General features: G+C 43.3%; 3 protein-coding genes across 8 annotated transcripts; all 3 read left to right on the top strand.

Moving 5' to 3' along the window:
• The first annotated feature begins 1,252 nt into the window (after positions 1-1,252).
• Positions 1,253-4,572, top strand: cmklr2 (chemerin chemokine-like receptor 2). 2 transcript variants are annotated; one of them, XM_071355663.1, is made up of 3 exons: positions 1,340-1,477; positions 2,092-2,208; positions 2,451-3,719. In XM_071355663.1, the coding sequence occupies exon 3, from the start codon at positions 2,485-2,487 to the stop codon at positions 3,571-3,573; it is 1,089 nt and encodes a 362-aa protein (XP_071211764.1). In that variant the 5' UTR covers positions 1,340-1,477; positions 2,092-2,208; positions 2,451-2,484; the 3' UTR covers positions 3,574-3,719. The 2 variants fall into 2 exon arrangements, with proteins under 2 accessions (XP_071211765.1, XP_071211764.1); XM_071355664.1 differs by lacking the exon at positions 2,092-2,208 and having other exon boundaries at positions 1,253-1,477; positions 2,451-4,572.
• Positions 4,573-8,001: 3,429 nt separating this feature from the next.
• Positions 8,002-14,043, top strand: LOC139546825 (NADH-ubiquinone oxidoreductase 75 kDa subunit, mitochondrial). 3 transcript variants are annotated; one of them, XM_071355660.1, is made up of 19 exons: positions 8,002-8,101; positions 8,656-8,732; positions 9,110-9,204; positions 9,331-9,438; positions 9,549-9,625; positions 9,729-9,810; positions 9,968-10,098; positions 10,206-10,391; positions 10,507-10,641; positions 10,732-10,846; positions 11,212-11,357; positions 11,456-11,584; positions 11,775-11,904; positions 12,002-12,162; positions 12,271-12,425; positions 12,559-12,734; positions 12,822-12,896; positions 13,228-13,300; positions 13,378-14,043. In XM_071355660.1, exons 1-19 carry the CDS (start codon positions 8,088-8,090, stop codon positions 13,467-13,469), a joined length of 2,157 nt encoding a protein of 718 aa, XP_071211761.1. In that variant the 5' UTR covers positions 8,002-8,087; the 3' UTR covers positions 13,470-14,043. The 3 variants fall into 3 exon arrangements, with proteins under 3 accessions (XP_071211761.1, XP_071211760.1, XP_071211762.1); XM_071355659.1 differs by having other exon boundaries at positions 8,004-8,101; positions 12,822-12,956; XM_071355661.1 differs by lacking the exon at positions 8,656-8,732 and having other exon boundaries at positions 8,069-8,101; positions 12,822-12,956.
• An 859-nt stretch (positions 14,044-14,902) lies between these two features.
• Positions 14,903-24,497, top strand: LOC139546824 (INO80 complex subunit D-like). Of its 3 annotated transcripts, none has more exons than XM_071355656.1 (10): positions 14,903-15,040; positions 16,550-16,796; positions 16,912-17,723; positions 18,209-18,314; positions 18,403-18,627; positions 18,936-19,039; positions 19,241-19,374; positions 19,480-19,700; positions 22,872-23,029; positions 23,346-24,497. In XM_071355656.1, the coding sequence occupies exons 2-10, from the start codon at positions 16,579-16,581 to the stop codon at positions 24,347-24,349; spliced, it is 2,982 nt and encodes a 993-aa protein (XP_071211757.1). In that variant the 5' UTR covers positions 14,903-15,040; positions 16,550-16,578; the 3' UTR covers positions 24,350-24,497. The 3 variants fall into 3 exon arrangements, with proteins under 3 accessions (XP_071211757.1, XP_071211755.1, XP_071211756.1); XM_071355654.1 differs by having other exon boundaries at positions 19,480-19,715; XM_071355655.1 differs by having other exon boundaries at positions 15,008-15,144; positions 19,480-19,715.
• The last annotated feature ends 17 nt before the right edge of the window (positions 24,498-24,514 follow it).

Genomic DNA, 24,514 nt, shown 5'->3' with positions numbered 1-24,514 from the left:
TTCAATCATGATTTTAATGTAGTGCCCAGTATGTCCAGTTCAAATAATGTATCCAACCGTGTTTAATTACATAGGGTGAGAAATACTTAAATGGTCACATTCATTGCTTTACTTTATCCCTATGAGGGGTTGCTCTTACAACTAGTGTATGAAGGTAGGCCCTACCCTCTTTTTACAAATACCCTTAAATGTAGGCATTTTAGAGGGCACCATCTCTGCATTTTGCTGCCATAGGCTATTGCTGTCCATCCTTCCAGTAAGACCCTCCTTAGCACTTAGTATCCTCCAGGAGGATTGTTTGTCAGGACTACTCATGTGTGCCTGGCACGACCGGCAGGCCTCTTGATCAAATCTATGATTGTTGCGCAACCGTGCGCACACACACACACAAACACAAACAGACACACTCTCAGTATTTTACACACACACACACACACACACACACACACACACACACACACACACACACACACACACACACACACACACACACACACACACACACACACACACACACACACACACACACACACACACACACACTGTCCCCCTATCGGTCCTGCAGGATCTGACAGCTCCTCCCTCTGGGTTAAATGGGCCGCAGTAGGATGGCCAGCTAGGGTCGCTTGGCAGAGATAAAGAGAAAAGCCTGTTTTGTTATTTTAAGAGGCAAAAAGTGGTAAAAGTAAGCAGTTTTTCACATTAATTACTTCTTTGGGGGATTTAATTTGCAGGGTTTTTTTGGTATGCGGAGGATTTAAATTTCCTAACTTATACTTGACATCAAATCTAGTATCTGCACAAGATGATAATCATATATGCTCAGAGACTGTAAAAACAATAAATTAATGCAATATAATGGATTCCTGAAGACCAGGGTTACTCTAAACCTGACGTTTTTGTGTTATTGATTTAGACTTGCTCTGTATATTTTCCTGATGTTCTTTTTAAATACCATACACTGCAGTAAATCATGCTTACTATAGGCTTACTGGTGCTTGGAACTTCTGAGATTGAATTGCTAGTGGTCAGCCAGTCGGAAAATCTGTCCTCACCTATTCTATAAGTAATGGAATGTTTAATATAAGTAATTTAGCGATTATTCTCTTAAACAAGGCATTCCTTTCCTCCCCATGCCAGGACCCCAAGTTTTCCTCATTCCTATACAGTGCAAGTGATGCGTCAGTGGACGCGCCCACTTGGACAACGACCCAACTCTCCAGTATTTATACGGTGTAACGGGTTTACGCACAGACTCTAACGAGGATACTCGAACATAAACGATACTCCAACCCCAGTAATAACATAGGGATGGAGTTTGGAATTTCAATTAAACTTATCACTCAGTGAGACAAATTGTAAAATAGTGAGAGTTAGTGAGAGCCTAACTATTTTATGCTGCTTTAACTCTGAAAGTTTTCGTTTGGGTGATTTCGACTCCGAGGCGGTTCGCGGGACATAGAGAAGCAACTGGGAGGTATGCATACAGTATGTTGACTAGGAGGCTTTCATGGGTGTTGGATAACGCATAAGAAAATGGATAGCAAAATCGCAAAATATCAGATGCAGTTTTTTCTGATCATTCAGACTGACCTTAACATTACTTATTAAATAGTTATATGTATATAGAACATACATCACGAACGTATATGTTAATAGTAGATTCATAACTCAAGTACTGTATCATGTGGCAAATTATTTTAAAACAAAACATATTTGAATTATGCCTACAGTTAAATTCTGTTGTCATTGTGTTTTAGCTTTTGAGTTTTACTACTGTTGCCTTCAGTTTATCTGACCATAGACCTTTAAGGCCGATGTTAGACTGAAGAGACTGTGTTGTGTGCAATTTTGTGGGTTGGAGGTCCGTTTGTACTGAAGATTTATTGTGTTTACGGGTCACATAAGTTCACGTTGAGGCCCGGAAGAAACAGATAAGCAGGATGTAGTCATGATTTAACAATGTGTGACACTGTGTGTGTGCGTGTTGTGGGTGTGTGTGCGTGCACGTGTGTGTGTGAGTGTGAAGGGTGTGGGCACTCCACCTACCCTCTTTTTCATGTCAGCTCACTAATGATGACACTCTTCCAGGATAAGGACCCAGCTGTAATTAAATTTCAGTTTTCAAACAACTGGAGGAACTGTGACCAGGACACTAACAAAAGCAAATTTTGTGTAAAAGAAGTGCAGGGATATTTGCAGTACCAGGTGAGAAGCCATGATGTAAAAACATAATGGGCTATTAATGACAACAATATCTCTTTTGCGGAACATCTGCATGTTGTATTGTACACGGCAATTAAAAATATTGTGTTAACACGTTATCAACATGAGTAATTACAGGGTGACTACAGAAGTACAAGAGCAACTTAACGCAACTTACATTTTAACTGACAAAACAAATGACACATATTGAAGGACTGCGTCTTATTGCTTTTTCTTTCTTACAGGACCTCTGCTTACAAAGGTAGTAGCGCTGCAGTAATGGAAGAATCCTCGCAAGACTATGACAATTACACCTACGATTATCTGGAGTATGGAGACTTGGAAGAAGAAAAGGTCAAAGGTGGATACTCTCAGAAGGAGGCTATGCACATCATATCAGTTATCATATATAGTATTTCCTTCGTGCTCGGTGTCACTGGAAATGGAATAGTCATATGGGTGACGGCATTTAAAAGCAAACGGACAGTGAACAGTATATGGTTGCTGAACATGGCTATCGCAGACTTTGTGTTTGTGCTCTTTTTGCCCTTCTCCATCGACTACGTTCTTCGAGACTTCCACTGGTCCTTTGGGCTGGTCATGTGTAAACTCAACTCGTTTGTGTCTGTGATGAACATGTACGCCAGTGTGCTCTTCCTCATGATTCTCAGTCTAGACAGGTATGTCTCATTGGTCCACCTTAGCTGGTCTCAGAGGAGTCGCACTATACGGCGAGCCTGGATCGTATGTGGCTGTGTGTGGGGGGTGTCTGCTCTACTGAGCCACCCTACTCTGATATTCCGTGACACTATGCACATACATGGCAGGGTGGTGTGCTTCAACAACTTCAATGTCCAGGATGGACATACAGCTGCTATGATACATATCACGCTGGTGGCCGTTCGTACAGCAGTGGGCTTCTTACTGCCCTTCAGTGCCATCTGTGTGACTGGAATTCTCCTGGCAATCAAAGTCCACCAGTCTGAAGATTCTGTGCGCCTATCCAGCTTCTCTAAAACAGTTTCCGCTGTCATTCTGGCCTTCTTTTTTTGCTGGGCACCGTTCCATACCTTTAGTTTAATGGAGCTTTCCATGCACTCTTCAATGTTTCTACATACTGTTCTGAAGACAGGCTTTCCTCTTGCTACTAGCTTAGCCTTTTTCAACAGCTGTGTCAACCCTCTCCTCTACATGTTGGTGGGCAAGAAGGTTCGCCAGCTCCTGAAGCGCTCGTGTCTGGACATCACAAAGAGTTATCTGCGGGAGCTCAGCCAGTCCATCTCTGCAACTGAATCGGTGACTGTAGCAGACATCAGTCCTTCAGACATCCCTCCACCAGAGGAGCCCACAGAATCATCAACTGTATGATTATAATGCAGTACTTCCTAAACCCACAGTTACCTGTAAAGCAGAAATCAACAAGAACTGCTATTTTACCTTTGAGAGCCAGCCTGACCATTATTTTACCAGATGTGACTTATTTTATATTCTACTTCAGTGTAACATTTCTGCTAGTTGTTTCAGTTGGATATTTCCAAGCAGCAATTACTCAGAGTGCCAACTTCTGTTGACTGTAAATTGCCCTCAGTGGAAAACCTGAGTAAAGTCGTGCACTAAAAGTATAGGGAAAAAGAGGTAACTTTAATGATTTGAAAGAATAATCTGATCCTAATTACCCCAAAAACAAACAGGAAAGGGGGCCAACCATCCCCACAGCCTCTGGAACAGGAATTATTAGAAGCAGATCTACCATTTTCATAAACACTTTGTATTTAGATTTCGATCTTTAAACAAATCCAAGTTTAACCCTGATGGAAATGTGCAAATCTCAGTAGGCCTTCTCTTTCCCTTAGGAATATTTTACATTGAAAAGGTATGTTTTCCTTTCTAAGCTAATTTCCTGTTATAGTGTTCTCTGTTATTATACACTATAAAAAATGCTGGGTTAAAAACAAAACAAACATTTGGGTAAATATTGGACAGAACACATGTTGGGTTATTTTGACCCAGCCAGTTGGGTCACAAACAACCCATTGTTTTCTTTAAAAGAGAAAGGTTGGGTTGTTGATGCTCGGTTATTGAGCTATGATCCACCGGGTCAGACCAGAAGACTGGAGGCTTGACTTAGTAGGGGTGTGGTTTTTAGATAGTTATTTTTGGCCACATGTGAGGGCAAATGTCATTCCGGTTAATCTGTTCTGTTTTCTTGTCATCACCTGTTAAGGTTGAGCACTAACACTTTTCAAATCAAGTCAAATTTTATGAGTCACATGCACAGAATACAACAGGTTACCGCGAAAGGCTTACTTACAAGCCCTTAACTGACAGTGCAGTTCAAGAAATAGAGTTGAGAAAATATTTACTAAATTAAATTAAATAAAAAAATGAAAAGTAACACAATAAAATAACAATAACAAGGCTATATACAAGGGGTACCGGTACCGAGTCAATGTGCAGGGGTACAGGTTAGTCAAGGTAATTTGAACATGTAGGTAGGGGTAAAGTGGCTATGCATAGATAATAAACAGCGAGTAGCAGAAGTGTAAAACAAAGGGGGGTCAATGTAAATAGTCCGGGTGGCCATTTGATTAATTGTTCAGCAGTCTTATGGCTTGGAGGTAGAAGCTGTTAAGGATGGCAGGAAGCTTGGCCCCAGTCATGTACAGGGCCATACGCACTACCCTCTATAGCACCTTACGGTTGGATGTCGAACAGTTACCATACCAGCCGGTGATGCCACCGGTCAGGATGCTCTCGATGGTGCAGCTGTAGAAATTTTTGAGGATCTGGGGACCCATGCCAAATCTTTTCAGTCTCCTGCAGGGGAAAAGGTGTTGTCGTGCCCTCTTCACGACTGTCTTGGTGTGTTTGGACCATGATAGTTTGCTTGTGATGTGGACCCCAAGAAACTTGAAACTCTCGACCCGCTCCACCACAGCCCCGTTGATGTGAATGGGGGCGTGTTCTGCCCTCCTTTTCCTGTAGTCCACGATCAGCTCCTTTGTCTTGCTCACGTTGAGGGAGAGGTTGTTGTCCTGGCACCACACTGCCAGGTCTCTGACATCCTCCCTATAGGCTGTCCCATTGTTGTCTATGATCAGGCCTACCACTGTTGTGTCGTCAGCAAACTTAATGATGGTGTTAGAGCCACACAGCCGTGCTTGGCCACACAGTCGTTGGTGAACAGGGAGTACAGGAGGGGACTAAGCACGCACTCCAGAGGGGCCCCAGTGTTGAGGATCAGAGTGGCGGATGTGTTGTTGCCTACCCTTATCATCTGGGGGTGGCCCGTCAGGACATCCAGGATCCATCTACAGAGGGAGGTGTTTAGTCCCATGGTCCTTAGTTTAGTGATGAGATTTGTGGGCACTGTGGTGTTGATTGCTGAGATGTAGTCAATGAACAGCATTCTCACATAGGTGTTATTTTTGTCCAGGTGGGAAAGGGCAGTGTGGAGTGCAATTGAGATTGCGCCATCTGTAGATCTGTTGGGGCGGTATGTGAATTGGAGTGGGTCTAGGGTTTCCGGGATGATGTGGTTGATGTGAGCCATGACCAGCATTTCAAATCACTTCATGGCTACCGACGTGAGTGCTATGGGGCGGTAGTCAATTAGGCAGGTTACCTTCGCTTTCTTGGACACAGGGACTATTCACTTCCATGCTGGGTTGACTCAGCAGATGTCTTTTTAATGTAATCCATAGGTTATTTTCAAGAGGCATGGCTTTCATGAGAGTAAATGTCATTCCTGTTCATCATGTTATGTTTGGTACACTTATAATAAAGACATCCCTTTAATATTTTTGTACATTACATATTTGAATATGAAATTAATAACATTATTTAACTATCCAAACATTGGGATATGCATCAGCACTTGAACAACTTAATTTATTAAGCTACAAAAGTGTCACTACTCAACCTGAAGGTATACACACAATACAACAGAACAGATTAACCGTAATTATTATTATTTTTTTAAACTTTATTTAACCAGGTAGGCTAGTTGAGAACAAGTTCTCATTTACAACATTTACTCTCGTGGGTGGCCAAAAATATCTATATAAAATCCACGCTACTACTAGGCCACGCCTCCAGTTTTCTGATCTGACCCGGGGTTTTTAACCCAGCATTTTTTTGAGTGTATGGCTGGTGTACACAAGAACCAAATTCTATTTGGCCTTTATTTCCTTCTCAAATTATAATAAATCTATAAATGAATCACTTATGTTTACATTACATTTTCAAATAGTGTTCACATTGCTTTCACTGTGTGGGAATTTGCAATCTATGAGGGAAATTTGAAATGCAATTTATTTGTTAATTCTAATATATTTGAGTCAAAGGAATACACAATAAATCCAATCCCTTATCTTTATTGGTAGTGTGTTTAAATATTTATTGCATCTGTTATAGGGAAGCAGTGCCAGGAGTGCTGCTATATAAAGTGGTGCTCAATCTCCAGGGAACTAACAGGATATTGCCTGTAACCTCATTAAGGTTAGAGTACACTGAGGATGGAATAAACATACCACATGCGTAGTTGATCAAAGAAGAATACACAAGAAGACGTGAACATCTAATACGCATTCAATTATAGCTAGAGAGTGTGTTGCCACTCTCCACTCTCAAATATGTGGATTTCCAATATATCACTTAATCCTAACTGCTGTCTTCCTGAAGCTCAGTCCCGTTGTTGTCAATGTAAATGTTATTGGTAAACAAACCCAGATGAGTTGAGATTGGTTGGGTAATGTGGTCCACATCTGGAACCATGGCCTGAGGAAACATCAACTGTATCATTGTTGTATTAATCACCCCATTTCTTCTGCCAATACCTTGACACAACACTTGGAATAGTGGGCTATTGACATTTGATTCAGATTAATTTATTAGGCAAATGAGGGGTGTTGTTGAAAAATAATCTGGAATGAATGAAACCAGATTGGGATTTTTGGACACCTAATTGGGGATTTAAACTGAATAGAGATAGGAATGAAAAGCCATTTTATAGTCAAGTGCATCTCAGGGAAGCAAATCCAGTTGCATGTCCTGGATGGAAATGAATTGCTCAGCTAGGGAGAATGTCTGAAGTTCTCACATGCAAAGAAATCAGATTTATAAAAGACTAGTAGTTCAGCTACTACTAATTTACAGATTGGAAAATACTCATATAATTTATTTTTATTTATTGATTTTTATTGAACCTCTATTTAACTCTGCAAGTCAGTTAAGAACAAATTCTTATTTACAATGATGGCCTACCACAAGGCAAAAGGCCTGTGGGGACGGGGGCTGCGATTAAAAATACATTTTATTAAAATATAGGACAAAACACACATCACGACAAGAGAGACAACACTACATATTGAGACCTAAAACAACAACATAGCATGGTAGCAACACATGACAACACAGCATGGTAGCAACACAACATGACAACAACATGGTAGCAACAATGTTTATTGTTGAGAGGCTGTCTTTTTAGGTACTGAATGCATCCCCATAGAGATATGGTAATGTATTGACCAAATGGCAACATTATTAGGCTACATTAGGATGATGCTTTCAAGACAACTGGGAATTTGGAAAAGAACGAGGTCAAAGCATGACGTCGGTTTTTTTCAGGTTGGAAAATCGGAGCTCTAGAAAGATGCCGGAGTTTCCAACTTGGAATTCCTAGTTGGATGACCGTTCAAAACGATTTTTCCCAGTCGGAGCACTTTTTTTCCCGAGTTCCCAGTTGTCTTGAACGCACTGAAGTCGGAGAATTCCGAGTTCCCAGTTGTTTTGAACGCGGCATATATTACGGGAATTACCAAATCGTGTCGCATTTGAATAGAGAAAGTGCGCAGTCAGTGGTGTCCATTGGGGTACTGCCGATGCTAGTGGCAAGGTAAGGACTTACAATGACTGCTCTCGTGTTTACATTTTAAAAGTATAAGAGGAATGTGATATTTGAAGGTGTTTTGAAATCCATCATGACTAGTTTAGGACAAAGCACCACGAAGTACGACGGTTGTAAAAATAGATAGCTAACGTTAGCGGTTTAGTATAGATGGGTCATGGCCATAGTAAAATAAAGGATCAGTGTTGTCAGGGATAGCAGTTATGCATTTGCAAGCTGTTGTTTTCTTATTATAAATACGCAACTGCTATGTAGCTTTACAAATAAATATGTGAATGATTACTTTATAGCTAACGTTAGCTGGCTATTTACACAGCTAACGTTAATCTTTTTATTCCTGTCTAATCTGAGAGACGGGTTAATGCCAAATGCATCACTTGCGTACTTAGCGTATGTCTGAACACACAAGCAATTTTTATACACAAATATCAGGTGATGCTGCTTGCAAATATGGAAGTGATTGCACTTTCTAAATGGCAAGTAAAGTTGATGAAATGACCTTTTTAGTTGGCTATTTTACCTGTACATATTTTCGTTTTCAGCATGTTGCGTCTACCTGGGGTGAGTCGGGCTCTCGGAGTCGCTCACTCTACAGGGAGCGTGGCAATCACAAAAAATGGTAGGCCTCATACATTTACCAACAGTATTAATAATATCATGATATGTTATTATACATGAAGGAATAAGATGTGAACAATTCGTATGGCACATGTGCCCATGTTGTCCTTGTTACTTTATTCTTGTCACGGATTATCTGCAGGATAACAGAATTGCCAGGGTTTGGCTGGAATGGTGATATCCGATCTGCTCAATTTAGTGCAGGTGGTTTGTTAAAAGGGCCTTTTATTGTGATGGCGCACTACATAATTCATTAGTTCAATTTAAAATTGGGATAATAAAGTCTATGCCATTGTGTGAAATACAAAGAGTAAGATGGAGGGTGGTTTTAGATACAAGTATGTAGACTGTGTTTTAAAAAAAATTATGTGTTTATAGTTCACAACGCAGCTACAGCAGCAGCCAGTAACCTGGTGGAGGTATTTGTGGATGGGAAGCCACTCATGGTGGAACCAGGAACCACAGTGCTGCAGGTAGCAGGGGCTCTAATCACTAATATTTGACAAATACTTGACTCTAGAATATAATGTCTTGTCAGATGTTTATACAGAGTAACTGCTTTGGCAATTACGCTAGACTTTATTGATATCTTGTTTTAGGCATGTGAAAAGGTGGGAGTGCAGATTCCTCGCTTCTGTTACCATGAGCGCCTGTCAGTTGCAGGGAACTGTCGGATGTGTCTCGTGGAGATCGAGAAAGCTCCAAAGGTATGTTCTTATTGTTTATTGAAGCTTTTCAATTGGCTGGCATGTACTTGTACCCTTGTTTATGATGTACACTCTTATTCTAATATTAACACATGCACATCTCTTTACAGCCAGTGGCAGCATGTGCCATGCCAGTCATGAAGGGTTGGAACATTTTAACTGACTCTGACAAAACAAGGAAAGCTAGGTAGGAAGAATCACCTGCAAACACATACTCCTTTTTCATTACCTTCTTATTTGGTAATCATCACCAGTACTATAGCATTTTTATTTTTACACTCTTCTGGTAGAGAGGGTGTGATGGAGTTCCTGTTGGCCAATCACCCTTTAGACTGCCCAATCTGTGACCAGGGGGGAGAATGTGACCTTCAGGTAAAAATATGTCATCGTTGTTTCCTAGAACTTCTAAATCTCCTCTTGAAGAGGATAGTAATGATGATGATTCATCAAGTGAAAGGAACTGGTAATGAGGTTTTTGGCATTGGACTTGTAAAAGTAACATGTTTTTGCCATTGTGTGCTGACTGCAGGACCAGTCCATGCAGTTTGGCAGTGACCGAAGCCGCTTCTTGGAGAGCAAGAGAGCTGTGGAGGACAAGAACATTGGTCCTCTCATCAAGACCATCATGACCCGCTGTATCCAGTGCACCCGATGTGTCCGGTGAGTCAGACTAGTAATCATGGTCCACCTTGGAAGGATTAATTATACTAATAATTTCAAAAGGGGACCGATATCTATGTGCTAAATAATGTTTTCCATCTTTGCAGCTTTGCCAGTGAGATTGCAGGTGTGGAGGATCTGGGAACCACTGGAAGGGGCAATGACTTGCAAATTGGCACTTATGTGGAGAAGATGTTCATGTCGGAGCTGTCTGGGAATGTAATTGACATATGCCCTGTGGGAGCACTGACTTCCAAGCCGTATGCCTTCACTTCCCGTCCCTGGGAGACCAGGTATGTGCATTACAGTATGTTGTTTTGAATACAATACAAGCCAGCTCTTGAAATGGAATCCAAGTAGTAGTATATAGACCTTGTTGGTTATCAACTAACCTTTCTCTCCTCACAGGAAGACTGAATCCATTGACGTGCTGGATGCGGTGGGCAGCAACATCGTGGTGAGCACCCGGGGTGGTGAGGTCATGAGGATTCTGCCCCGTCTCCACGAGGACATCAATGAGGAGTGGATCTCAGATAAGACCAGGTAAGCTGAGGACCAGCTCATGTCAAAACCACACTGCTTTCCCTTGTCTGTCTGAATTAACAGTGAACTCATTCTCTCCCTCGATGGCAGGTTTGCCTACGATGGGCTGAAGCGGCAGCGCCTCACTCAGCCCATGGTGAAGGATGCGTCTGGACAGCTGGTGGCCACTTCCTGGGAGGATGTGTTGACTAGAGTGGCTGGGGTGGTATGTGATATTTGTGGCATATTGAACGTTTCTGTTTACAGTCGGACCTTCCTCCATGTTATGTGGGTGGTGCACAATTGGCCCAGCGTCGTCTGGTTTTGGCCGGTGTAGGCCGTCATTGTAAATAAGAATTTGTTCTTAACTGACATGCCTAGTTAAATAAAAGTTCAATTAAAAACATTTAAAAAAAAAAAAGTTTATCAGCAACGAGAGAACAGTTTATCCACAGTGTTTCATGACCTGAGATGTAGTTTGATCTGTTGTGATTCATGCATTTCCATGTTGATGTTCTTGTGTTTGTGTGCAAGTCTTTTAAATGGTGTGTAGACACGAGTAGCCTATTACATCAGTGTTTACTTTTGCAGTTGCAAGGAGCCCAAGGCACCAGTGTAGCGGCCGTTGTAGGAGGGATGGTGGATGCAGAGGCTCTAATCGCCCTGAAAGACATGCTGAACCGCTTGAATAGTGACAGCCTATGTACTGAGGAGATCTTCCCCATGGCTGGGGCTGGGTAAGGCAAGGCTGAGCCTGAGGGGAATACAGTGGTACAGAGCTAGTTAAGATAAGACCTCAGTGGAACATTCCTGATTTGGGTTCTATTTACTATAGTTCTGACCTGCGCTCAAACTACCTACTGAATTCCCGCATCGCTGGCATTGAAGAGGCTGATTTGCTGCTCCTAGTTGGCACCAACCCACGCTATGAGGCACCACTTTTCAACGCACGCATCAGGAAGAGGTATAGTTGGGATGGGATTTAAGTGCTGACAAAAATCACTGGCATCTCAATTAGCATGTAAACTGTCAGAGCTGTGTGCAGCATCCAGCTCCTGATTTACGCACTCTCTTTAAGTGGAAACTATAAATCTAAAACATGTTTACACCATTGAGATGACTGGTATGCATGCTTCATGTTGTACCGTGGGTAGTTGGCTTCATAACGAGCTGCAGGTAGCCTTGGTGGGGCAGGAGGTGGACTTGACCTACACATACGATCATCTTGGGGTGTCTGCTAAGGTCCTGCAGGAAATAGCTGCTGGGACTCACCCCTTCTCTAAGGTAGTCATGTATTATTTACAGATCTCTCATGGTCGGCCACTTAGTGCTGTCATTGAGAATTTGCTACATCAACAGTTATTTAAAATCTCGTTCCCAGGTTCTTGCCAAGGCAAAGCGTCCTGTAGTGGTGTTGGGCAGTGGTTCCCTGCAGAGAGAGGATGGGGGTGCAATACACGCAGCAGTGTCTACCATTGCTCAGAATGCCCGTGTCAGCAGTGGAGTGGAGGAAAGCTGGAAGGTTCTCAATGTGCTTCACAGGTAATAACTACTACTGTACTTGATCTCACATTTAGATTGATGTAGAATTTGTTTTTATTAGTTTTCACAGCAAATCCGTATTTTTTTGTTGTCTGTTTCTTACTACAGGGTGGCCAGTCAAGTAGCTGCGTTGGATCTTGGGTACAAGCCAGGCGTGGAGGCCATCAGGAAGAATCCTCCCAAAGTCCTGTTCCTCCTTGGGGCCGATGCTGGCTGCATCACCCGCCAAGACCTGGCAAAGGACAGCTTCATCATTTATCAGGGTCAGCAAAGCTCCTCCACAACAGAGACATAACACTATTCTTTGGTGTGCAGAATTTCAACAATAATATCCATGATCTTTAAGTGAGTCTTGCGCCAGACTGAATGTCGTTTTTGTTTCATAACTCTACACAGGGCACCATGGAGACGCTGGGGCGACGATGGCTGACATCATTCTCCCTGGAGCAGCGTACACAGAGAAATGTAGCACCTATGTGAACACTGAGGGGCGCGCCCAACAGACTAGGCTGGCTGTGACTGCTCCAGGCATGGCCAGGGAGGACTGGAAGATCATCCGTGCCATATCTGAGGTAAACTACTGGTTCACCGCACTTATCAGTCAGTGAATGTGTTCAGTAGCAATTTCATGACTTAACTGTGTTGGCGTTTTTCTATAGCTTGCTGGACTGACACTGCCCTATGAGACCATGGATGAGGTGCGTTACAGATTGGCGGAGGTTTCACCCAACCTGGTGCGCTATGATGACGTAGAGGAGGCTAACTATTTTAAGCAGGCAAATGAACTGGCCAAGGTCAGTTGTAACACTATATATATATATATATATAGTATATACAGTATACAATAATACTATATACACCCACACAAAAGCCTCTGTCTTCCCTGGAACTCCCTAAAGAATATTGTTATTGTTCTTCTTAGGAAGTAGGAAAAATAGTTGGCCTGAGGAAAACCTATCCTATGAACATGTTATTTTTTACATTTTTAAACACACTCTCGTGCCTCGTGTCGGCTCCATATGGTTAATTAGATTGTAAACTAATGGTCTCTGTCTTCTCCCTCAGGCTGTGAATCAGACCATCCTCACAGAGCCTCTGGTTCCTCCACAGCTCACTGTTCGAGACTTTTACATGACAGGTGAGGCAGGCCTACTGACTGTCTTTTCTTTACTACTGTATGTGAATGTTGTGTTAAAATCTCTCACTTCTCCACAGATCCTATCAGCAGAGCCTCTCAGACAATGGCTAAGTGTGTGAAGGCTGTAACAGAAGGAGCCCAAGCTATAGAGGAACCATCCATATGCTAAAGCTCTGTTTTCAGGGTCATTCCTCTCTAAATGTAACATGTCTATCCAACTCTCACATACTTGCAGAAATAACCAACCACCTACATATATCCATAGACATGTATCTATATGCCGTACAGTGTCATTGTAATAGATGCCTGTTTAACTCTCACACACCTATAGAAATAATTTGCACACCTACAAAAATATATTAATGTATGTCGTAAAGTCAATGCAATAGATGCAGTACCTAATACAATTCTCACTTTAACAACAGCTGTGGCACATCCATAGAAACATTTATTATGCAGTAAAGTTATTGTAATAGATGCCTATTCCATTCCTAACTATACGCACAACTTCCTATGCTATAGTATACACACAACTTCCTCATACCCTTAATGACCAAATGCAGTACAAGCACCTTTCAGTCTTCCAGCTGACAACGGCATAGATCATTTATTTCCTCTATGTATATTACCGTACCACTTTGAATTGTGTATAGATTGTATTTTCCCCAATGATTGAGAATACGCTGCTTTGTAGATAATGTATACAAGAATAAATGTAATAAATCTATTTTTCTTCATTAGGAGTCAATGGTAAAGCACAAACTCTTCTTAATTTTTGGAGATAGAGCCTGAATAGAGCCATTGGTCAGCACAATCTAAACTGTAGCACAGCTTATATCGGTGATCACAAATATTTTTATTACACTGTTGAAATAGATTAAATGTACATATTTGTAACCTTCATGAAATACTTCTTTATAATCACACACCCACAAATGCATGTATTGTAATGGCCAAATTGCGCTGGTGAGAATGTCACAAGTGCATTGCGAACCAAATAAGGCATGCTTATCAGAAATGTTAATTTCTACAGCAGAGAAATTAACAAAAAATCAAACTTTGACTTATTTTCCTAAGGAAAGAAGAATACTTTCATGTGGAGTATTACATTAAAGCTGTGTTCCCCTATAACTTTGTATAGTTACAAGCTGTTAGTAGGAATAGACGTGATGGGTACTAGCTGCATCAGCATTGGGCAACAGTGTTGCAGCTAGGGTAGAGAGAACTCATTCATAAAGAATGCTGTGATATCAGCCGTTGCCAGAATGAACCGTGACGTGTTATAATAAGGTTGATATAAGTAGGGAAATGTAACTTGTTTCAAAGCGCATAACTATAGCTACTCTACACTCCAATTAGCATTGCCATGCATGTACTCGGCAATGCATAAAATTGCATTTCTTCACTGCTGTAGCTAATACAAAGTTGAATTTCCAATATGGTAGAGAGGTTGTTGTTGTACAGTGGACTGTTGTCATGTCTCCGCAGTGCCTGTAGTGGTGCTGTGAGGAGTCTACTGTGGACTGAGCTAAAATCCTCAGCAGCTCCCAACTGCTAATATTTGCTGTGGATAAACCTAATTTACATGCATCAGTATTTTCAATTATACTGTATTCGAATAGGAGCATTATTAGTATCCTAAAATATTGATTATTGATGCACAAATAGGCAAGCTGATTCTTCTGGCACTTCTACAGTCTTTCCGGAGTGAATACCCTACATAGCCTATACCAATTGAAGGTAAGCGAAGCCTCTTCACAGCCTCGACTTCGATTTTTGGGGAGCCCGGTTATGGCGTAGGACTAGAAGGACGACTTTGCTACTCGAGGCCCTAGGATTATTAGGTCTGGTAGGCCTTATTGTTTAATGTTGAAACGTTTGATTTGTTATCTGTATCACACAACATATGATAATTATAGCTGGTTAATGAACTGTAAAATAATATACATACGTTCACAACGTTTCATTAATCACCTAAATGTATTTTTCTAAACAGAAAATGATCAGATGACTTGCATGCAATGTTTTGTTTTGAAGGCCTTTTTGACCGGGCCTCTGTGCCTCCCCTTGCCGTATGTTTGGTTCTCGTGAAATCCTAGTCTGAAGATGTTTTTATACTATCAAATATATTTCAGTTTACTGAAAATGGAGCATAATATTTCATAGACATTTTCTGGTGTATATTGATGTTTCCGTTTCCTGGCTACCGCAACTTTTGTGTTTTTAGCGTAGTTGGCTAATGTTAACTAATGTGCTAACGTTAGCTAACACCATATCGCTAGACAGTAGGCTACAGTGGCGAGTGTATAAGGTAACTAGTTAGCTAGTTATGTATGATGTTAAAGTATGTCGTTAACATATACATTTGTAATTGCTGTCCAATGCCAATACTTTTCGGAGGTGTGTAAATTGGCCAGAATGTAGCTAGTTAACTAGCTACTAACGATAGCAAGCTAGCTGCCCAAGAAATGTAGCTAGCTAGATAGCGAACCGAGCTAGCTAGCTAACGTAAGCTAAGTAGGTAAATATGGTATCTAACTATTTGTTTTGATAACTAACTAGTATTTGTCGGGCTGTTTAGTAGATAATTAGACACGTAGTTTACTTAACGTTATTTAATTCAATTTGCTCAAGAAGTGTGCATGTATTAGCTAGCTAGCTATTCCTTCAGTTTTAATCATAATGTTAGTAATAGTTATATTTTTATGAGAGCCTCGTTTAATTCAAGGTTAACTAGCTAATGGAATAACTGGTGACATTCTGAAAGTGACAATACAGGACAGCGTTTCCACATCCTGTATCTATTTGCATGTAACGGGCAACTTCAGTCTGACTGCATCCTCGTGCGCATGAATGTACTGTGGCCACAGGTATGGGGAAGCATTACAGTACTTTCTACAACTGATTGCCCTAAGCCAAAAATGTCCCTTTACAGCATTGGTTAAAAAAACAAATTAAACAAACATGAAGTCATATGCCACAGATCCTCCGATTATTTCGGTCATGTGTGCATGTTTTACGCTAGTAGACTATTTGGCGTACCTCATGAACAAATTATTGATTTGATTCCTGAATTGTGCACGGTGATGTTGCTAACAAGTCAAACTATAGAGTCAGGGGAGCTGTAAATGTTTATTTCTGTACCCCCAGTCTGTTTGTGTTTGTCTTGTTTGCATATTCAGGGCAGTCTGCATTACTGTGCATGATGTAAGACTTATGGTTTCCCCTGGCATCTTCCTCTCCCATCAGCTGATGTTCTCAAGGACAAGAGTCACGTGATGTATGAGGGCAAACACATCCACTTCTCGGAGGTGGACAATAAGCCATTGTGCTCATACAGCCCAAAGCTCTGCAAGCAGCGCAGGCTCAATGGCTATGCCTTCTGTATCCGTCATGTTCTGGAGGATAAGACTGCCCCCTTCAAGCAATGTGAATATGTGGCCAAGTACAACAGCCAACAGTGCACCAACCCCATCCCCAAGTCTGAGGACCGCAGGTAGGTGTGACAATACAATAGAAAGTTGTCCTCTGCACTGAGGACGGTAGGTTTTTGTCATTGACCCATCTGTCATAGTTGTGAACAGCTTGTTAAACGTTTGTGTGTTCCACAGATACTGTAACAGCCACCTCCAAGTTCTTGGGTTTATCCCCAAGAAGGAGCGGAAGAAGAAGCATGATACATTGGAGGAGATGCGCTCACGACCTCACCTGGAGTCAGTGGCTCTTAACATAACTGTGCCCTCGCTGGCCCTGAAGGCCTCCAACGGCCTGGATGAGCTGCCACCCTCTCCACCCTGTACCCGTCTCCTACCCCTCCCAGACGGGGAGATCCTGGACCCTTTTGCCTTTTATGAGGACGACACAAACGGGGAAGAGTGCGCTGCTCGGAAGGGCTCCGCCGTCAGGAAGAAACTACACAGTCGGCTGGTGCTCAGCCAGAAACTCCAGCTCCACCATCACGACACTGACTTTCTCCAACCACCTCTAGAGCACTTTAGCCCCTCTCCTCTTCCCCGTGTGCACCCCTCCTCACCCCTCCACCCTCACCTCCCCCGTAAACAGCAGACAGGACTCCTCCAGCCCCCCCAGCACTCCACCATGCCCTCGTTTGTCCTCCCAGGACAGCAGCAGGGTTTTTTATGCAAGCCAGCTCCACCTCAGACTCCCGCCTTTCTGCCTGTCGGGCTGCCCCCCAACACGGCTCCCAGTCAGGTGCAGTCCTCTGGTCCCCCCCTCAGCAGGAAAGCTCTGTTCACTGCCACGCCCTTGCCATCCAGTAGCTGGGACAGCACTCAGCGGCATATGGTGGCCATGCACCCAGCTGCCTTCTCACCTCCCCCTGCCTGCCTGGCCAGGTTACAGCATCTGGTACAGCTCTGCGCCCAAAGACATCAGGAGCACGGAGACCTTTTCCCTCATCTAGGTACCTCTTCTTCCTATCCATGTTAAATAGAGTTTACACAGGCAGCACAATTCTGATACATTTTTTTCACTATGTAATTGTTCTTTTGATCTGATGTGAAAATATCTGATTTGATTGGTCAGTAGACCAATTAATGGGGGGGGGGAAATCTATTTGAGTAATTTAGAAGATGCTCTTATCCAGAGCGACTTGCAGTTAGTGCATTCATCTTAAGATACCTAGGTGGAACAACCACTTATCTCAGTCATAGTAAGTACATTTGTACCTCAAAGTAGGTATCAGCATAGTCAGTGCTAAGTAGGAAAAGACAAGTGTAAGTGTTAGTTTACAAAAGGCATTTATTACGTGTTAGTTTACAAAAGGCATTTATAACTTAATTTTTTTTTTTTAGGCTTATTAGTTGTGGGACATGGGGTCTGTGTAATATAGATGATCTGACACTATGCTGCTGAGGCCAGCTGGTCTAACAGGCTATCTTCTTTCAGGGTTGGACTGGTCTGAAGACAGTGCAGAGGATGATGACGTGGAGGCCGAGAGAGTTCCACCATATCACAACGCCTGGAGACTACAGGAAGGACACACACAGGACGTGTATGTTGCTTTCTCACATGCTAATAGTTAGGCTCTCATTGTAGTCAGACATGGATAGGCTATGACTGTTTATTTTTTCCCATCACAGCTCTGATGAAGATGCTGGTAGCTCTCGGAGAACACGTCTGGCGCGGCTGTGCTCGTACCTCCAGGATAAATACAAGCACTTGTGCAGGCAGGAGAGGGCAACCATGCGCCAGAAGAGATACCGCTATGCCTTCCGCAAAGCCCTGCTGCATGCCGCCAGTAAAGACCCTGACTGTGCTGGCCAATTGATCCAGGAGCTGCGCAAGGTTTCCCAGACCTCGTCAAGGTACCCACACTCAACACTGGACTCAAAACTCCCTAGGGCCTGGTTAGTCTCCTTCAATACCATCTGTCAATGGATAATCTACCAAAATTCGTCACGTAAGTTATAACTAGTGCCCAGGCCCTAGATACTCAAGTCTTTCCTGGTCAGTTGGTCACATGATCAGGAGAAGCACCTGTCCCCAGTAATGATAATTCTGTTCTGAAGAGCTAAGGGAGTTCTGAGGGAGTGTTGATATGCTAGATGTGTTGTGAATAGCTGAGGAAGTGTTGATGTGGTTGTGTCCTGAGAGTGGGTCTGTCTCTGCTCAGTGCGATGGGGCAGCAGGAGACAGAGGCGGGAATCTGCACTGGAAGCACCAAGGGCCGGCCCTGCAGTAGCCAAGCTCTACCCTTCACCCGACACTGCTTCCAGCGTATCCTTTTCACCAACCCCTTACATCAGTTACATGGCACACTGGACTCTTATAGCTAAACTGTAATTTATTGGGGAATATGGCTTTTTAACTTGTTTTATTTCAACTTAGCGAACAGATTCAAATAATGTGTTCTGTTTTTGACACATGACTGTGTGCTATCTTTTCCATTGGAGTGTTTCCTTCACGGTTTCTCTGCAGACGTTCTGTTGAATCGCTCCCAGCAGCTCTTCTCCAGTTGTACAGCCAAATTTGCAGATGGACAACAATGCTCCATCCCTGTGTTTGACATCACGCATCAGACACCGCTCTGTGAGGAGCATGCCAAAAAGATGGTGAGTTCCCCTTCAGTCAGTTAATTGGAGCGTTGCTATTGTAATACCTATGGCACAGTATCTGCTCTGTATTACTATACTTGTGAACATGTGTTTTTCCTATAGGACAATTTCCTGCGTGGGGATGGTAACAGAAGAGTGCAGCAACAGCAGCAGCGGAAGCCGCGGAAGAAGAGCAAACCGCCGGCGCTCACCAAGAAACACAAAAAGAAGAGGAGGAGAGGGCCATGGCGGCCCCAAAAGCCCATCCCGCCGGCTCTGCCCCAGGGGAACTTGGGAATGCCTTCCTCCTCCAGCCTGACCATGCCCACCCAGGCTGGCATCAGGTCTGTCCCACTCACGTAATCTCTCTCTCATCCTCTCTCAGTTCTAGTATTAACTAGGAATGTAACGATACGCATCTGTCCCCGATTCAAATGTTTAAGATAAGGTATGACTGCCTCGGTCCACGGACACCAATCCATGGATCGGTCAGAAAATAGATTCAAATGTTACGAATCTCCGATTAATCATTTTGTTTTGTTGCTCATATTACTTTCTTCTACGTAGTCGTTTGTGACAACTGACGCGTCCTCTCCTTCATTGTCGAACTAAGCATGTAACTGTTGACAGGCATATCAGTAGCCTAGTCAAACTGCGCACTGTGCCAAGCTTGGCGCGCTGACCAGCTCTCATCTGGCTATACCTGCTGAACTGGGCTTACAGTATATTTTATTTTGATTGTTCAGGTTTACGATCAGCAATAGATTTGCTTTAAAGGTACAATATGCATAAATCGCTCCGCCATTTCCTGGTTGCTAAAATCCTAATATTTTGCCTAATTGCAGTTTGTGACAAAACAAGTTTAGAGGATCATTGTGCCATCTAAACCGTTGTGAAATATCTTTTCAATAACCAAAAATATTGTATTTTCAGCTGTTTGAAGCATGCTGTACAAAACCGGAAGTAAAAGATGCAAAAACAAACCTTAAGAACAGGAAGCATAGAAATAGCGCACATAGAACAGATCTACCTACAACTTCTTAGACTTGCTTTCAATGAGAATGACAGATCTATAACTCACATTTCAATGTGAATTTGGTCGGGTCGCCCAAAAAGTGCCATATTGCAGCTTTAAACAATCCGTGTATATCAGGGCTGCCCAACCCTCTTCCTGGAGATCTACTGTCCTGTAGGTTTTCAGTCCAACCCTAATTTAGCATATCTACATATGTGGGTATGCAGACCAGTAAAAGCCACTGCGGCCCCCCATGATTAGATATTTTTGTGGCCCCCACCCTCATCTAAGTTGCCCATCCCTGACATACATCATTTAAACACACACACATATGTTATATGTTTTACTCTCTTTGTGGGGAACTAACATTTTATTTCCATTCAAAATCCTATTTCCCCACAATCTTAGCCTAATTCTAACCCTAAACCTAACCCAAGTTTAAAATAGCCTTTGTCCTCATGGGGATGTGGGAAATGTCCACATGGGGATCATTTTCCTTGTTTTACTATCCTTGTGGGAACTTTTAGGGATTTCCGGTACCCACAAGGATACTAATACAAGCACCCACGCATGCTCAGAGAGACCCAGCTCAGAGAGACCCAGCTCAGAGAGACCCAGCTCAGAGAGACTCCGCTCAGAGAGACTCCGCTCAGAGAGACTCCGCTCAGAGAGACTCCGCTCAGAGAGACTCCGCTCAGAGAGACCCAGCTCAGAGAGACCCAGCTCAGAGAGACCCAGCTCAGAGAGACCCAGCTCAGAGAGACCCAGCTCAGAGAGACCCAGCTCAGAGAGACCCAGCTCAGAGAGACCCAGCTCAGAGAGACCCAGCTCAGAGAGACCCAGCTCAGAGAGACGCAGCTCAGAGAGACGCAGCTCAGAGAGACGCAGCTCAGAGAGACGCAGCTCAGAGAGACGCAGCTCAGAGAGACGCAGCTCATGAATTCCATCATCAGCAGATTTTAATTTAGAATGGATAATGAATGTTTTTATGCAACCAATGTTAGTGCATCGAACCGAATCGCATCGATTTGTTCTCAAGTCAAACAGAATTGCACTGAATCTTTTCAAACTAAGACTTGTGGTTCCTGTATAAATGGGAGCCCATCTATCTAGATGCGTATCGAATCGTCTTGAAAGGGAAAGATGTACATAAGTAGTATCAATATTAGAGGTCGACCGATTATGATTTTTCAACGCCGATACCGATTATTGGAGGGGCAAAAAAGATGATACCGATTAATCGGCCGATTGTTTAAAAAAAAAAATATATATATATTTAAAAAACAATTGTAATAATGACAATTACAACAATACTGAATGAACACTTATTTTAACTTAATATAATACATAAATAAAATCAATTTAGCCTCAAATAAATAATGAAACATGTTCAATTTGGTTTAAATAATGCAAAAACAAAGTGTTGGAGAAGAAAGTAAAAGTGCAATATGTGCCATGTAAGAAAGCTAACGTTTAAGTTCCTTGCTCAGAACATGAGAACATATGAAAGCTGGTGGTTCCTTTTAACATGAGTCTTCAATATTCCCAGGTAAGAAGTTTTAGGTTGTAGTTATTATAGGAATTATAGGACTATTTCTCTCTATACGATTTGTATTTCATATACCTTTGACTATTGGATGTTCTTATAGGCACTTTAGTATTGCCAGTGTAACAGTATAGCTTCCATCCCTCTCCTCGCCGCTACCTGGGCTCAAACCAGGAACACATCGACATCAGCCACCCTCGATGCAGCGGTTCTCATGCAGGGGGAACAACTACTCCAAGTCTCAGAGCGAGTGACGTTGCATATACCCTGACTCTGCGTGCAATGAACGCAAGAGAAGTGACACAATTTCACCTGGTTAATATAGCCTGCTAACCTGGATTTCTTTTAGTCTAATATGCAGGTTTAAAAATATATACTTCTGTGTATTGATTTTAAGAAAGGCATTGATGTTTATGGTTAGGTACATGTTGGAGCAACGACAGTCCTTTTTTGCGAATGCACACTGCATCGATTATATGCAATGCAGGACATGCTAGATAAACTAGTAATATCATCAACCATGTGTAGTTATAACTAGTGATTATGATTGATTGATTGTTTTTTATAAGATTTTATAAGACTTACCTTGGCTTCTTACTGCATTCGCGTAAAAGGCAGGCTCCTCGTTAGACTAGTTAACCGTAAGGTTGCAAGATTGAATCCCTGAGCTGACATGGTAAAAATCTGTCATTCTGCCCCTGAACAAGGCAGTTAACCCACCGTTCCTAGGCCGTCATTGAAAATAAGAATGTGTTCTTAACTGACTTGCCTAGTTAAATAAAGGTGTAAAAAAATACAACATTTCCGATTGTTATGAAAACTTGAAATCGGCCCTAATTAATCGGCCATTCCGATTAATCGGTCAACCTCTAATCAATATATTGTCACAAACGACTGCACAGTCCTATCAGTGTACACTGAGAATTGTATTTTATGAAGCTGTCTTGGTGGCAGGAGTCCTTCGACGCCCGAACTGAGCACTGATGAGCTTCCTGATGACATCACCAATGACATGGCAGACATTCCAAACGACCTCGAACTTAACCAGGAAGACTTCTCGGACGTATTACCCAGGCTCCCCGACGACCTGCAGGACTTTGATTTGTTTGAAGGTACACTTCATTTGCTTATTGTCATGGATTTCACTGCTCAAGGTCCTAATCATCAATGTTAGTTTATACTTTTAGATTTGACCTGCTATATAACCTCCGTTAGATTAAGACTTTCCCATTGGGGGTATTTTTAGCATGTGTGTGATGTCAGCCTTTTTATAGTTTATTTTTCAAAAATTGTTATATTTGATCAGCTTTGTCTGCTGAATAAACTGAAGTCTCAACTATTTACTCCCATTTCTTCTTGATCTCTTGAGAAAGGGAGATTGTTGGTAGATTCCTAGGGTGTGGGTAAGAAAGTTGTGTATATCCTCAGGTAAAAATGGGGAGCTGCTACCCACCACGGAGGAGGCTGAGGAGCTGGTGCGAGCACTGCAGGCTGGGCTGATGGGCTCCTACCCAGACTCCCTGGTGTGCCTGACCTCCATGGCGGAGCTGGCACAGGCAGACGGAGTGGACCATCGGGTCATGGCAGCAGTGTTTCCTGGGCCAGGGGTCCAGCCAGGTGGGATTGGGGACCTGCTCAACGGCCGCATCCCCCCAGAGAACTTCTCCAGCCTGGAGCTGGAGGACAACCTGCTGCACTCTGCTGGGGGCCACTTCTCCTCTGCGGTGTCACCTCAGCAGCCCCCTGCCCAGGGCCAGGCCCCCCCCCCAGGGCCTAGCCTCACCACCCCCACAGTCGCACAGAGCCCCCTGTCAGAGCGAACGTTCCCCCGGACACACCAGCCTAACATCCTGGCCAAGCCTGAGGTGCCCACCTCGTCTCCACAGGGCAGCCATTACAGCAGCGAGCATGTGCCATCCCCCTACAGTGACCACATGTCCTCCCCCCATGCCACCTCCTTCCAGACAGAGACTCCTCTCCTTCTGGAGGTCCCTCTGAGCGGGGTACCAGGCCCCCCGCAGTCCTCCTGGAACAACCTCCACCTGCCCCTCACTGACCCCACACAGTTTGGCAACCTCATCAGACCTGAGGGCCACCTCATATCCACCTCTCTTTCCACTCCCCCCTCCTCCTCCCACTCTGTGACCCTGCAGCCCATGGCTGCCCTCTCAGCGATCCCCCAGAGTGGCCTGACGGGCTTGACTGCTTCCCCCGACCCCTCACCACGCGACCTCCTGACCTCCACCCAGTCTAAGCAGCAGCTCCCTCAGTTCAGCGCTGCCTTTGGCCACCAGCTGGCCTCCCACAGTGGCATCCCCAAGGACGTGCAGCCCAGTCACAGCTCCACGGCGCCCCCCACTGGCTTCTCCATAGCTAGTGCCACCGCTGCAAGTGCCAACAGTGCAACACCCCCTTTTCCACACAGTGACTGAGAGCAAGTCGGTCAAACCATGGACTCTAGACACTCATTCACCCACAGTCGATGCATTTTCCATCTACTTCAAGTGTGAAATGTGGTAATGGTGCACTATACTATCTGAATTTCCACAACTTCAGATATTCCTTAACTGTAATGATTTGGGTGATGTTATAGCCAT

Source organism: Salvelinus alpinus, chromosome 20 (assembly GCF_045679555.1).
Source record: "Salvelinus alpinus chromosome 20, SLU_Salpinus.1, whole genome shotgun sequence".
In the NCBI taxonomy this organism is placed as follows: domain Eukaryota; kingdom Metazoa; phylum Chordata; class Actinopteri; order Salmoniformes; family Salmonidae; genus Salvelinus; species Salvelinus alpinus.
Note: the sequence above shows the minus strand (reverse complement) of the source record. Positions and strands in the feature narration are given on the sequence as shown.